The sequence below is a fragment of the Adelges cooleyi genome, unplaced genomic scaffold (genome assembly GCF_023614345.1).
Source record: "Adelges cooleyi isolate 19-005CV unplaced genomic scaffold, UGA_ACOO_1.1 ACOO_flye_CR_arks_rails_tigmint_CR_PRNA_68, whole genome shotgun sequence".
Classification (NCBI taxonomy): domain Eukaryota; kingdom Metazoa; phylum Arthropoda; class Insecta; order Hemiptera; family Adelgidae; genus Adelges; species Adelges cooleyi.
The window spans coordinates 17,342-32,954 of NW_026096382.1; the positions used below are offsets into that span (position 1 = coordinate 17,342).

The 15,613-nt window shown below is 27.8% G+C and overlaps 3 protein-coding genes across 8 annotated transcripts in view; all 3 read right to left on the reverse strand.

The window, feature by feature from the left end:
- Positions 1-15,613, reverse strand: part of LOC126845140 (uncharacterized) — a 39,215-nt gene that overhangs the window by 5,410 nt on the left and 18,192 nt on the right. Inside the window, exons 2-5 of the mRNA XM_050583704.1 lie at positions 3,161-3,223; positions 2,128-2,235; positions 1,806-1,920; positions 890-1,137 (exon numbers count right to left, since the gene is read on the reverse strand). Coding sequence (XP_050439661.1) covers positions 890-1,137; positions 1,806-1,920; positions 2,128-2,235; positions 3,161-3,223 — 534 coding nt within the window. The remainder of the gene's footprint in view (positions 1-889; positions 1,138-1,805; positions 1,921-2,127; positions 2,236-3,160; positions 3,224-15,613) is intronic.
- On the reverse strand, positions 4,969-8,098 carry LOC126845137 (uncharacterized). Its single transcript, XM_050583702.1, has 6 exons — positions 8,046-8,098; positions 7,658-7,720; positions 7,173-7,277; positions 6,898-6,966; positions 6,568-6,688; positions 4,969-5,278 (listed from the first exon to the last, which is right to left on the reverse strand). Exons 2-6 carry the CDS (start codon positions 7,709-7,711, stop codon positions 5,019-5,021), a joined length of 609 nt encoding a protein of 202 aa, XP_050439659.1. The 5' UTR covers positions 7,712-7,720; positions 8,046-8,098; the 3' UTR covers positions 4,969-5,018.
- LOC126845136 (uncharacterized) lies at positions 10,748-15,322 on the reverse strand. 6 transcript variants are annotated; one of them, XM_050583698.1, is made up of 7 exons: positions 15,253-15,322; positions 12,367-12,429; positions 11,952-12,020; positions 11,801-11,869; positions 11,650-11,727; positions 11,299-11,413; positions 10,748-11,043 (listed from the first exon to the last, which is right to left on the reverse strand). In XM_050583698.1, the coding sequence occupies exons 2-7, from the start codon at positions 12,418-12,420 to the stop codon at positions 10,799-10,801; spliced, it is 630 nt and encodes a 209-aa protein (XP_050439655.1). In that variant the 5' UTR covers positions 12,421-12,429; positions 15,253-15,322; the 3' UTR covers positions 10,748-10,798. The 6 variants fall into 6 exon arrangements, with proteins under 6 accessions (XP_050439655.1, XP_050439654.1, XP_050439653.1 ...); XM_050583697.1 differs by lacking the exon at positions 15,253-15,322 and adding an exon at positions 12,842-12,940; XM_050583696.1 differs by lacking the exon at positions 15,253-15,322 and adding an exon at positions 12,806-12,873.

The following is a 15,613-nucleotide window of genomic DNA, read 5'->3' on the forward strand; positions in this document are numbered from 1 at the left end:
ATTTAATAATATCATGCGAATATAAAGATTTTTTTTTGACAAATTTACTATAATACACAGGTTTTTCTGTTTGCATAAAGATCTCAGCGATAACGTATCCTACATTTTTGTTTATCATAGTAGATTTTCCACAACATGTTTGTGCCTTTGTAATGGCGTTAACACATATGGACATTCAAAATCGTTTTTTTTTGGTAAAACAACAACAATTCGCATAAACAGCAATCAACATGACCTAAATACATATTTTTTGGCTATAAAAATGAACTTGAGACCGCATGTTTTTGTGCCAAAATACACATTTGGAAACATAAATATGTTTTTAACGAGCTTTTTATTTTGTTGAAGAAACACATTTTTTGTAATGTTACAAATTAATAATTAAACAATTTTTTTTTTTAAAATACAACCTTTCAGTTATAATCTTTAATTTAAATTCGACTTCAATCTAACAAAATCTAGGCACAGTGTATTTTTGTTTTCTGGGTCCTATATTTCTTTATCTGCAGTTATGACTTGTTTAAGGTCGATAAAGGAACATAATATTGTATTTGTGACCAGATATGTTGTGTATTTCAAATGTTTTAGTAGTAATTATATTTTAGTAATTATATTTTGCAAATAAATAAAAATTTGTGTGACATTATTTTTGTTAACGGCGGGACGACATTAAAAATTGGCCTTAAATCTTCAATAGGTGATAAAACGTGTTTATTTTGACCAAATAAAGTAAATCCAATTGGCGGGAAATACAAATAAAAATAAAAACAAGGGATTTTTCATATACAGTTTATTATGTAAAAATAAACAATAAAACTTCAATCAAACAAAACAAATGTATTACAATTTACACATCATCAACACTTTTGTTTTATAAATATTGTTTCACGTGCTTTATGAACGTATCGATGACCTCGTTTATTTCTACGTCGGCATTTGGATATTCAGTATTAAATAACTCCTCCTTGCTCTCATTCTCCAGCTTCTCAAATAATTTGGTTTTTATTGTAAAGAATAAAGCAGCACGTGCATTTTTTTCTTCTTCTTTTAAGTTTCCTACTTTTAATCCCCGAAGAATGTCGTTCCTGGCATCGATAAGCCGAGTCATAAACACTGGGTCTAGTTTTGCTTTCGAATCTGTATACAAAAAAATATTTCAAGTTTGATCTCTCGTCATTGTATTAAACTAATAATATATGTTGGCGTAAATACGAAAACAACCATTGGCGGAAACGGACTTGATGATAACGTTCAAATATGAATAATGATTTTAAAAAATTGCTTGCCAAATATACCTAAGGGGATCTGGTATGCGATCTGTTTTTAAGGATTTTTGTATAAGCAATATTTACAAATAAAAAAAAAACCAGTACAGTGGGGTCGTTGCATAGTTGGGTTGGGGCATAGTGCAGACGGGGAGGTCACAGGTTTACAGGAATTTTTAAATCTGAAAGTGATAAAATCACTTTCGAAAAAGCGCTTCGATGCAAATCGGTAGTTAGTATTTTCGAGCCAGTACGGTCCAAACCAAGCACAGTATAAACCAGCAAAGTTAGAAAGTTTTAAATTAAGGTTCTGTATTTTCAAATGAGCATCAAAGCGTTAATTTGAAAGTGATTTTATCCGAGAGGACTAGTACAGTAGAGTATAGGCATAATGTAATCAAAGCAATGAGGAAGCGGAGAGGTCACAGGTCTACAGGAATTATTTTAAAAAAAAGTGATAAAATTGATTGAAATTGGATCATTTTAATACCCTTATTTTCGCTTTGCTTATTAGAGAAAAATAATTTTTTTAATACTCACAACAATTTTTGATGCTCTTATATTTTACACCCTCTAGTACTTTCACAACGTCAGCAAGTACCATAACATTTAGTATAGCTATGGGCAATTCATTTGAATTTCTTCTACTAAAATGCTGAAAGATCCACATATAAGTATTAGTATTATTACTAGCATCATATAGTTCATGTCGACTGTTGTCAAATACCTAATGTATTAGTGTACATTAGTCTTGCAGTATCAGTGTAGATAGGTCTAAGAAAATGTATTATGAAAATAAAGAGACCCTGGAAATCATTAGTGCCTGGCTTGTATAAGTACAAAGTAGTTTTTATGTATTTACATTTCTTATACGGTTTTTCTTAGCGACTTTGGGCAAGGAGTTTGATGTCTTTGATGTTTCTAATTTCTCGCCACCGCCTGGTCCCAAGGGCGAACTATTCAATGAAACCTGAAAGACATACACTAATATTAATAGGATCATACTCGTCACCAGCAGTGTTATTATAGAGCGCGAGCATAATATGCGGTTGTTCAACACAATATCATCTAAATGTATTGATACAGGCAACGAATATGTATATTAAGTTAAGTTAATATTAATATTGGTACAGGGGCCAATACTACATGATGGAAGTCAACATTTTTTTAAAATTGTCTTATCCACACTTAACTATTAACAAGTATTGATTTTATTATTTTTATTTGGAAAAAACCGAATGTTCAAAAAAATCCTGATTTTCGAGTGAAGTTAGATCAATGAAAATTTGTTTTTTTTTTTTTGGAAATTTAAGCCACTTTTATTGAGAACATACAGCCTGTTACAAAGGTTTTATTAAAAAATAATAATAATTACTACTAGTTATATACATGTTTGGCATGAGGAAGAATCCCCATAAAAAATGGCACCACATAGACAATTTGTAATAGAGGCTCTGGGAATTAGTGGTTGTCCAATATTATAGGAAACTAAATAGGCAGTAGCTTGTGTGATATCAAGATTAATATCATACATTTATAATTGATGATTAATTCACTGCAGTTATTTTCAATCATATTATAATAATATACTGCGTACAAAAAGTGAAATACTATTAATATTCTTATAACATTGTGAAATGACGGTTATTTCTTTAAAAAAAATATGAACATAAGTAGTTGTATACAATTGAGCAATACAGTAAAAATAATATAGAGATTAAATTATTGAGGTTATAATTTAAAAAAAAAAAAAACTATACTTTTTTTCTATTCCAAAAATGTATGAAAAAAATAATACTAAGTTGTTAGGTATACGAATATTGAGAGGAAAGGATTAAACTACATTAATAATGAAACAGTTAAAATGTAGTCCAAATAAATTTATATTTACTTACAATTAGACCGAATAAACACACCGCAAATAGCGCATCAATCATACTAGATTTCATCATAAATACCTAAAAAAAAAAAAAAAAAAAAACAGTTAAGTACAATTAAAAACATCAACTTTTATATTATTTTATACTTTTCTTTATTTGATTTAAATGTGAAAGTTTAATTACTTCGCTTTAAATTATATCGAAAACTATTCTAATCCTATCGACCAGTAAAAAATGACATTCTGTTATTTTTAGTTTACTAATTAAAAACGAAAAATATAGGTATACGATACAAAATGTTCAAAAGTTGTTAGTGCTCTAGATACTACCAAAAAAGAAGTAAAAAATTTGGATACTTTGTAAAAAGTTAAAAACGGTAAAGTTTGAACGTTAAAATGTAAACGTTACCAAAGTTTAATTATTTTTCGAGGACAAAAAAATATAAATATGTTTCAGTTGTAATGGTTTTATGTCGGCAATAAGCAAAACATATGTTTAATATCTAAAAAAAAACATAATACCATTGTCTTAATAAAATAATTAAAAATATCGCTTACTTTTTTTACGTTTGACAAACTCAACGCAGAGAAACTCAAAAACACACTAATACTTTTATTGGTGCTTGGGTTGCCTTCTGTTAGTTAGATTTGCGACTTTTCGCGTACGTCATATTTTTGTGTTTACTTAAGAAAAGGTATGCTTTATTCAAGATATTACGACAATAACAATCTTCTAGACCAATCGGATTCAATTGTTCAAGCCCTACTTTCCGCCACTTTGTCTGGTCGATTTACCTAATGCGGTACTTACAAGAATGTGACACACCTAAAGTTATATGAAGGGTACAGCGAAAAACAGACATGTCTTTTTGATTAAAATCAATAATAGAATATGTGTTTTAATCATTTTTTTTTTGCAATTTTTTAATCTGTTTTCTTTAAATTACAGCAAAAGGGACTTTTCTGTTTATTTCCCTGTACCTTTCATGTACTCATATCATGCCCGCCGTGGTGGGAAACACTCTGTAAAGAGTATGAACTGTAGTTTTTAAGTTATAACCTTGAGAGAACTGTTATACTTCACAAATACAATTTTTACAGAAATCAAGTTGTTTTTTGGCTATATATTGTTTTATTATTGGATTTCCACATTTTTCGTATTTTCTTGTTTGAACATTTGAATTTGATGGCATGATAGTAGGTGTACCGTATTGTTACAGATATTATAGCAAATAAAAATCTGTATAAACACCAACAACAATACTAATAAAAAAGTTTACTTTACCTACGCATGTCTTATATTCTAGATAACACATTATTTTATCATTGTGTTCAAATTTTTCGATCTCTGAAAATAATAATTTAACTCATCTTTATCTTGTAATTTGTTTTCATTAAGAAAATAGTACCAGTATACATATTCTTTACAATCAAATCGAATGTAATAATTATAAAAAATAGTTATTCGCCATAGTTATTGTACCATAGTTCAAATATTTGAATAAAAAAACGACAAAACCAAATTAGTTTAAGAAAAACACCTGTTTTCGATAAACATCATGTTCATAGAATAATATTATATTTATTACAAGATAATAATAAGAATTGAGACTAATCTTAATTCCTTTGTTGACGGCGGGATGACATTTAAAATTGACCTTAAATCTTCAATAGATAATAAATGTTTATTTTGGCCAAATAAAGTAAATCCAATTGGCGGGAAATATGCCGTGTGTATTGTTTAACTATACGTGACAAATTAAAATATTAACAACGTTTTTTAATATATAGTTTATTATGTAAAAATAAACAATAAAGCGTCAATCAAACAAAACCGAATGAATTATAATTTGCAAATTATCGATACTTTTGTTTTATAAATCCATGTTCACATCACTTATGAAATAATTGATGACTTTTATTAGTTCATTGTCGGTAATTGCATAATTTTCTAAAGTTTTTAATTCATTATTGTCCTTCATCTCATTTAATTTCTTTTTTGTTATATCGAGTAAAGCATCACGTGCTATCTTATTTTGGTTGACTGAATTTTCATTTAGATATCCAAGAATAATTTGGTCTTGGACCTCGGTAACCCGTGCAATAAACTCAGGGTCTAATTGAAATTTCAAATCTGTGTACAAATAACAATTCATGTTTGGTCTGGTCGTCGTAATCAACTAATAAATATTAGTTAGACAACATATTGTCGGAATTAATAATAATATTCGAATACAAATTTTTTTTTTTAAATGTTTGCCAAAGATGCACTTATTTATAAGATTGTATGCGGTCTGTTTTTAAGGAGTTTTGTACAGGAAATATTAACAAAAAAGAAGAGGCTTTAATTAATTTTGACCATGTCATTTAATTTATAGGATAATTGTCAAAGCAACTTTGGTTTATTTTATGCCAAAATAAAGACTACATAGAATGGTCCAATTTCAATCCTTGTGGAGAGATTTGAGTTCTTCGGCTACTTTATTATGTTATGTAGTTAAGCTGAATCTCATTCATAAATGCTAGTTTCTTGTAATTAAATAAATACTATTTTATAAAAAAATCAAAAATCTCTTTCTTACATAACCTAGTTAATTTGCCAGTGAATTTTATGTGTTCTGTAGATATTTACAGAATTGAAATCTGACCACTCTAAGTTGTCGAAATTGTTGTCTGGCTTTTTGGTCTGAAACGTCTATTGTAAAAAAAACCCCGCTTTTCTTTAATCAACAAGTGTTTTAAATACCGGGTGGTTGTTTAAAGTCTTATACTAGTTTACTCTTAAAATAATTGCAATTGTAATGTAGTTATAATTTTTGAACACGTGTTTGTTTATGCTTTATTACTGTATGCGATAATACCTATTTAAATGTATACCTTTTAAGTATTTTCTTGAGCTTTATTAGATTTCGAAACATAAATGATAACGTATACATATTCCTAACTTTTCAAACTAACTATAATTTGCTGAACATTTTCACTGGTCGATAACCAGTTTTAAATGAATAGTTTTAATATAATTAAAGTTTAAAATTTAGGAAGGGTGGAGAGTAGAGCTATTTTTATCTAAAATTTTTCAGTAAATTATTCCTAAATTTTAAAGCTTATAAGATATATACGTCATTAAGTTATATAAGTTAATAGAGCTAAAGCAAATACTAAAAAAGATAAAAATTTAATAATATAATGTCAGACAGTTCAGATGTCAGTCAGAGAACTCTTTGTTATGTTAATTTCCACGAAAATTAAAAGTTTAAAACAGAAATTTAAAAGTTTAGGTTTAGGAAATTGGCAACATAGACAAACGTTTGACTATAAATGTGTTTTTCAATAAGTGCATTTTTCTAAACTTAAATTTCTATCGTCTTAATACCCTTATTTTTGCTTTTCGTATAAGAGAAAAATAATTATATAAATACTCACAGTCTGATATAAAAATATTATCTTTATAACTATCTATTTTTTTCAAAAAATCAGGATCTGTTACAATATGTAATATTTCACCATCGGAAAATCCTGGTGGACGACTCCTGTGAATCAAAATCTGAAAGATCCACATATTAGTATTAGTATTATTACTAGTATAACATACGGTTCTTGTCGACTGTCGTCAAATACTCAATGTTTTAAAGTACACTGGGCTTGCAGTTTTACTTAAGATAGGTCAAAGAAAATAAAATATAAAATTATAGAGGCCATGCAAATCATTAGTGCTTGACCTAAATAAGTACAAACTAGTTTTTAAATATTTACATTTATTATGTAGTTTCTTATAGATGGTGGCAAGGTTTCGTCGTCGCCTGGTATAATGCAAGTCACAAGCTGAAAGACCCACATATTAGTATTAGTATTATTACTAGCATCATAGTGTTCTTATCGGCTGTCGTCAAATACCCAATGTATTAATGTACACTAGTCTTTAGTGAGATCAAACATAGGTCAAAGAAACTGTAATATAAAATTAGGGACGCTCCGGAAATCATAAGTGCTTCACCTAAATAAGTACAAACTAGTTTTTATGTGTTTACTTTTGTTATAAAGTTTCTTAAAGATACAAGACAAGTGTTTGATGTCTCTGATGTCCCCGATGTCTCGCCACCGTCTGGTACCATGGGCGAACTATACATTGAAACCTGAAAGGCAAACACTAATATCAGTAGTATCATACACTTCACTAGCAGTGGTATTTTGAAGCGCGATAGAGCGTGAGCCTATGCGGTTGTTCACCACAATTACATCTAAATCTATTGATACAGGCAACGAATATGTAGGTTAGGTTTGGTGAATACCAATATTGGTACAAGTGGCCAATATTATATAATGATATTTAAAAAGTCTTTTACAAGTTGACGCATTAACTAAAGGAAAACTTAATACTGATTTAATAAACTTGAACTTTTTTAATGAAAAAAATAATACTTAAGAGTTGGGTATAAGAATATTGAGAGGAAAGGTTTAAACTACATTAATAATGAAATAGTTGAAATTTAGTCCAAAATCTATATTTACTTACAATAACACCGAACAAATACACTGCAACAAGCGCAACACTCGCGTTGGATTTCATTTTAAATACCTAAAACAATAAAAAAACTCATTAAAGATTATTAATAATAACCTTGGTATACGATACAAAATTTTCAAAAGTTGTTAGCGCTCTAAAAAATACCAAAAAAAGTTTTAAAAATTTGGATACATTATAAAAAGTTATATATGGTAAAATTTGAACGTTAAAATGTAAACGTTACCGAATTGTAATTATTTTTCGTAAAAACGATTATTTTTTTTTTTAGTTGTAATGACTTTATGTTGCCATTAAGAAAAACAATTTTAAATTTTTTAAAAAAACATTGTCCTATGACACCATTGTTTTACGAAAAATAATTTCAAATATCGCTTACTTTTATGCTAACTTAACGCAAAGAAACTCAAAAACACACTAATACTGTTTTACTAACTGCTCGGTTAGCCATTTGTTGGTTAGATTTGCGGTTCTTCGCATACGTCATACTTTTGTGTTTACTTAAGAAATATATGCTTTATTCAAGATGTTATTATGATGATAACAAACTTCTAAGCCAATCGGACTCAATTGTTCCCGCCCTATTTTCCGCTACTTTGTCCGATGGGCGTAGTTGCGGTACTTACAAGAATGTGACACACCTAAGTTATATACAAAAACATAGGCCTGTCTGCATTAAAAAAAAAACGGCATTTTATAAATATGTTTTTCTTAGATATAATCTAAGTCGAAATCCTTAAAGTTTTAACCTTGAGAGAACTGTTATACTTTACAGATACAATTTTTATAGAAATCAAGTTGTTTTTTGGACATAATATCGCTATACGTGTTCTTTACATTTATATCAAATGTAATATTTATAAATGTTTACATTGTGACATTTTAATACAATAATTATGTATCTTAACGTACAAAATAGTTATTGTAACATAGTTCAAACATTTGAATAACCAAACGACAAAACAAAATTAGTTTAAAAAAAATAACTTCTTTTCGACGAACAACAAACCATAACATAATATCGTATGATAGCTATACAAAAACTGTGGAAAACAACTTTATAAAATGTAAAATAAAATGTATTGATGGAACTTGAAAAAAAAAACTATTCATGATAATTCAATTTTACAAATCTCTAATGCTATAATGCCTTTAATCGGTCATAAGCTAAAAATATTTTAACAACCAATATTTAATATTAACTGTAGGTAAAAGCAAATGTCTTATAAATTATAAAAATAATGTAAATTTTACATTTCCGCTTATTTTTATAAATATATAAAAGACATTTTTTTGGAAATAATTATCAGTCAATCAATTATTTATCATATTAATTTAGCAATGTTAACATTAGAGACAGTGTTTTAAAAAATTTTAAAAGTTTTAACCTTGAGAGGACTGTTATATTTACAATCAAATCAAATGTAATAATTATAAACGTTTACATTGGGACATTTTAATACAATAATTATGTATCTTAACGTACAAAATAGTTATTCGCCATAGTTATTGTAACATAGTTCAAACATTTGAATAACCAAATGACAAAACAAAGTTAGTTTAAGAAAAAACACTTGTTTTTGATAAACAACAAACTATAGCATGATAAAAACTGACAAAAACAGTATCGCCTAATAGAAAAACTATTGCTAAAATACGCTGTAATTAATATTGTTGTCGTATTTCTTGTATATTTTTTACTATCTTAATATTTATTTTATACTTTATTTTACTCTTAAAATGTGAATGCTTTATCAAATGAAAAATGGTAAAGTTTAAACATTTTAATTATTTTTCGAGGAAAAAATAATTATATAAATATGTTTCAGTTGTAATGGTTGTAATGTATATATATATATATATATATATATATACCCCTGTCAAGCGTTAGGGTATAAGGGTATAGGGTATAAGCTACAGTTGGAAAAAAACATATTTTTAAACAATTTATATTGCGGTACGTGATATAAAATTGAATCCCTATTATTTATTTTAAAAGTAACATTCTTATTATATGTTTTTTCACACCTTATGGCATAAAACTATATCGTATTTAATGACCATTAATCAGTTTTCATGTATTCAACTAACATGTTTTATTCTAGTTAGAATCTATGTAATTAAAAAAAAAGCCAACGATACAGTCTGTATCTTCTAGACAAGAATCAAATGACTGTTAACAATGCAATTTTTAAATTTTTACATCGAGAGAACCGTTTTACTTCACAAATACAATTTTTATAGAAATCAAGTTGTTTTTTCGACATATCTTGTTTTATTATTTGATTTCTACGTTTTTCCTATTTTCTCGTTTGAATATTTTATTTGAGTAAAATGATTATTATTCAAAATTGACAGCTTATTATAATTGTAGTAGAATTGCAGTAGGCACCCATTTTTTGTTTCAGACGAGGAGCTGTTTTTTTAGAAATGTTGTGTTATTAAATATTGTGTGATAGCCTGATAAGAATTCAACTACTAATAAAGTGTCCTCAATACTATGTACATCATATTTGTCTACAACAAAACCCTTAAAATCTAGTATATGTGAAAGCTTTTTAACTATTGACTTGACTGTTGGCACACAAATCATAATTGACCCAGAAAATAAAAAAATACAGTATCCTTGGTTTTAACCCCGAATCTAAATTAATGTGTGTCACTGAGGGGTTGTATCTTTTATACATTTTGATTTTTTTATAAATTTGTAACTTTGTGTTTTTCAAAAAAACCAAATGAGTTAATTTCATCATTATTTTAAATATCCAGTTGTGTTTATGGCACAAACATGCCATCATTATTTCATCATGTTACATAGAATAGTACTATATTAAATACAAGATGAAAAGAAGAATTGAGACTAATCTATTTCCTTTGTTGACGACCAGACGACATTTAGAATTGGCCTTAAATCTATAATAGATAATACATGTTTATTTTGGCCAAATAAAGTAAATCCAATTGGTGGGACTTATGCCGTGTGTATTGTTTAACTATACGTGACAAATTAAAATATTAACAACGATTTTTAATACATTTATAGTTTATTGTGTAAAAATAAACAATAAAACTCCAGTCAAACAAAACCAATGTATTATCATTTACAAATCATCAATACTTTTATTTTATTAATTATATCACTTTTCCTATGAACCGAAAAATGAACCCTTCTATTTCTTTGTCGATATTTTCATATTCTTTAGTGTTTAATTTCTCTTGGCCCAGTGTCTCCTTTAATTTTGATTTTATTACAAAGAATATAGAAAAAAATATATTTTTTTCTTGGTCCTCGTGATTTCCTTTTTCACAACCAAGAAGGATATTCCTGGCATCGATAAGCCGTGCAACAAACTCTGGGTCTAGTTGTATTTTCGAAACTGTATACAAATAATATATCAAGTTTGGTCTGGTCATTGTATTAAACTAATAAATATTAGTTAGGTATTATAATACACAATTATATATATATATACGAGTACATATATATTGAAAATTTAACAAAATATAGGCATTTTTATTGGACTTTTTTAGCTAAAAAATATTCGTTTTGTTAGGATTTAAACTTAATACACCACTATTAAGTTTATTTACGCTTCGCTTATTAGTGAAAAATACTTTTTTTAAATACTCACAGCAACTTAAAATACTCTTATTTTTTACACCGGCTAGTGCTTTCTTGAAGTCATGTTCTGTTACAATTTGTAATTCAGCCTTGGATAATTGATTTACACTCTTGTGTTTTAAAATCTGAAAGACCGACGTATTAGTATTAGTATTATTACTAGTATAACATAGAGTTCTTTTCGACTGTCGTCAAATACTCAATGTATTAAAGTACACTAGGCTTGCAGTTTTACTTAAGATAGGTCAAAGAAAATGCATTGTGAAATTAAAGAGGCCCTGGAAATCATTAGTGCTTGACCGAAATAAGTACAAACTAGTTTTTATATATTAACATTTATTATATAGTTTCTTATACGTACGGCCAAGATGTTTGATGTCTCTGATGTCCCTGATGTCTCGCCACCGCCTGGTACCATGGGCGAACAATTCATTGGTATCTGAAAGACATAATATATAGGTACAAACTAGTTTTTATATATTTACATTATTTATATAGTTTCTTATAGATACGGGCAAGGTGTTTGATGCCTCTGATGTCTCGCCACCACCTGGTACCATGGGCGAACTATTCAATGGTATCTGAAAGACATATATACAAGTGCTAACTAGTTTTTATATATTTACATTTATCATATAACTATATATAGTTTCTTATAGCTACGAGCAAGGTGTCTGATGTCTCTGATTCCTTGCTACCGCATGTTCCCATGGGCGAACTATTCAATGAAACCTGAATAGCATACACTAATATTAGTAGTATCATACACTTCACAAGCAGTGGTATTATAGAGCGCGATAGAGCGCGAGCCTATGCGGTGGTTCAACACAATTACATCTAAATCTATTGATACAGGCAACGAATATGTAGGTTAGGTTTGGTGAATACCAATATTGGTACAAGTGGCCAATATTATATAATGATATTTAAAAAGTGTTTTACAAGTTGACGCATTAACTAAAGGAAAACTTAATACTGATTTACTTAAGAGTTAGGTGTAAGAATATTGAGAGGAAAGGATTAAACTACATTAATAATGAAATAGTTAAAATTTAGTCCAAAATCTATGTTTACTTACAATAAGACCGAACAAATACACTGCAACAAGCGCAACACTCGCGTTGGATTTCATCTTAAATACCTAAAAAAAAAATTTTAAACAGTTAAGTACAATTAAAAACATCATCTTGTATATTATTATTATAATTTTATACTTTTCTTTATTTGATTTAATTGTAAAAGTTTAATTCCTTTGCTTAAAATTATAAAATCGAAAACTAATCTAATCCTATCGACCAGTAAAAATTGACATTCAATTATTTCTAATTTATTAGGTTAAAAATTTGGATACTTTGTAAGAAGTTAAAAATGGTAAAGTTTGAACGTTAAAATGTAAACGTTACCAAATTTTAATTATTTTTCGAGGAAAATTGTAATGGTGGTACAATTCAGTTGTAATGGTTTTATGTCGGCAATAAGAAAAAAATACTTTTAATATTTAAAGAAAAACATATTACCGTTGTCTTATTAAAATAATTTCAAATAACGCTTACTTTTATACTAGATAAACTTATCTCAATGAAACTTAAAAACACACTAATACTGTTATTGGTACTTGGGTTGCCTTCTGTTAGTTAGATTTGCGACTTTTCGGATCCGTAATACTTTTGTGTTTACTTAAGAAAAATATGCTTTATTCAAGATATTACGACGATAACAATCATCTAGACCAATCGGATTCAATTGTTCAAGCCCTACTTTCCGCCACTTTGTCGGTCGATTTACCTAATGCGGTACTTACAAGAATGTAAAACACCTAAAGTTATATCAAGGGTACAGAATAATAAAAATAAAACTATACAAAAATTCTAGAAAACAACTTTATAAAATGTATCGCTGGCTTAGCAAAAGATTTAACCACTGATTATAAATAGAATTTGCAATCAATGATTTGACTAAAATTGAAATGCAAGTTTAAGAAGTAAAATATTAATTATTATAGATTTTAAAGGGTCTTGTATGTATAGTCTGCACATCTAGCTGTATGTAGTTTCTAGCGATGCCTAATAAAAAAAAAAAATAAGTTATTTATACAAAACCATGTAAGTTTTAGATTATAAGTCTGACAACATAATACGTTAAAGAGAGGGCTTCAGATTTTAAATTTAATAAGTGAACTTGCTAACACTTTTATGATAATTATCGGATAGGAACTTATTATGAAGAATATCTGGACCCTTGAATTTGACACACGTTAGAGTAATTAGGGCGGAAGTATTAGGATATGATGGAGTAAAAGTTTTCTAGCTTCGATGTGGATAAATTAAAAAATAAATAAAACAACTTAAGTTAAAAAAAAAGTTTACCTATTGTCGACCATATCAATTTCATTTCAGGTTAAGCTTTAGTGTATTACAGTGTTTGTTAAAGTATACAATTTTTACTATGAGTTAAAACCATTTTGGTGATACAAGAAACATATTTACATCTAAAATCCTGATCAATTTACGTCTACTTAGAATGATGAAATTTTAATTCTGCAAACATATTTGATCGCATTGTTCATTTCCAACTTGTTTTTCAATCATTTTTTATTTTATCATGTTACATAGAATAATATTATATTTAATCAAAGATAAGAAGAGGAATTGAGACAAATCTTTTTTCTTTGTTGACGGTCAGACAACGTTTGAAATTGGCCTTAAATCATCAATACATAATAAATGATTGTTTTGGCCAAACATAGTAAATCCAATTGACGGCATATATGCCGTGTGTATTGTTTAACTTAACGTGACAAATTAAAATATTAAAAACGATTTTTAATATAATACAGTTTATTATGTAAAAATAAACAATGAAGCTTCAATCAAACAAAACTGAATGAATTATAAGTTACAAATCATCAATACTTTTGTTTTATAAATTATTTTTTACGTCCTCCATGAAAAAATTGATGAGGCTATAGAGTTTCTCGTCGGTTATCTGCATAAAATTCTGAAGTTTTTAATTCATTTTTGGCCTTCTTCTCATTTATTTTCTTTATTGTAATATCGAGTAAAATAGCACGTGCTTTTTTATTTCGGTTGACTGAATTTCCTTCTTCTAATCCACGACGAACTTTGTCCCAGGCCTCGGTAGCCCGTGCAATAAACTCAGGGTCTAATTGAAATTTCAAATCTGTATACAAATTAAAATTCCGGTTTGGTCTGGTCATCATATTAAACTAATAAATATTAGTTAGAAAACATATTGTAATATATGTTGGCGTCAATCGGAACACAACCATTGGTGAAAAACGGAATTGATTCGAATACAACATTTTTTTTTTTTTTAATGTTTGCCAAAGATGTACTTATTTATATGATTGTATGCGGTCTGTTTTTAAGGAGTTTTGTACAGGAAATATTAACGAAAAAGAAGAGGTTTTTAAATTTCGACAATGTCGTTTAATTTATAGGATAATTGTAAAAGCAATTTTGGTTTATTTTAGGCCAAAATGTAGACTACATAGGATGGTCCAATTTCAATTCTTGTGGAGAGATTTGAGTTTTTCGGCTACTTTATTATGTTATGCAGAAAGCAGAAAAAAATTATAAAATCGAATACTGTTCTAATCCTATTGACCAGTAAAAATTGACATAAATTTTTTTTAAATTTACTAAATTAAAAATATAGGAAAAAATATAGGTATACGATAAAAAATGATCAAAAGTTGTTAGTGCTCTAGAAACTACAAAAAAAAAAGTTAAGAACTTGGATACTTTGTAAAAAATTAAAAATGGTAAAGTTTGAACGTTAAAATGTTACCAAATTTTAATTCTTTTTCATGGAAAAAAAAATACATAAATATGTTTCAGTTGTAATGGTTTTTTGTCGGCAATGAGAAAAAAGATTTTTAAAATCTAAAGAAAAACATAATACCTACTATTTTCATACTAAAATAATTTAAAATATCGCTTACTTTTTTTTATGTTTGATATGCTGAACACAAAGAAACTAAAAAAAACACTGATGCTGTTAGTGGTGATCTGGTAGCCTTTTGTTGGTTAGATTTGCATTCGTCATATTTATTTAGATTGCCTATATTACTATGAGTTCTTGTGTTTACTTAAGAAAAATATGCTTTATTCAAGATGACGATAACAGACTTCTAGACCACTTGGATTCAATTGTTCACGCCCTACTCTTTCCGCCACTTTGTCAAAAAAATCCAACGATAAATGTATCTTCTAGACAAAATACAAATAACTGTTAACGACTCAATTTTTTAAGTTTTAACCTTGAGAGAACTGATATACTTAACAAATACAGTTTTCATAGAA

Excerpts from the sequence above, each read along its gene's own strand:
- LOC126845137 (XM_050583702.1), bottom strand. The coding sequence starts at position 7,711 with ATGAAATCCAACGCGAGTGTTGCGCTTGTTGCAGTGTATTTGTTCGGT. Across the intron at positions 6,689-6,897 it reads TAAGAAACTACATAATAAAT|ATTTTGATTCACAGGAGTCG; the intron begins GTAAATATTTAA and ends TGGATCTTTCAG. Across the intron at positions 5,279-6,567 it reads TAATATTTTTATATCAGACT|ATTTGAAATTTCAATTAGAC; the intron begins GTGAGTATTTAT and ends ATTTGTACACAG.
- LOC126845136 (XM_050583698.1), bottom strand. The coding sequence starts at position 12,420 with ATGAAATCCAACGCGAGTGTTGCGCTTGTTGCAGTGTATTTGTTCGGT. Across the intron at positions 12,021-12,366 it reads TGTATTTGTTCGGTCTTATT|GTTTCATTGAATAGTTCGCC; the intron begins GTAAGTAAACAT and ends TATGCTATTCAG. Across the intron at positions 11,044-11,298 it reads TAAGAGTATTTTAAGTTGCT|TTTCGAAAATACAACTAGAC; the intron begins GTGAGTATTTAA and ends ATTTGTATACAG.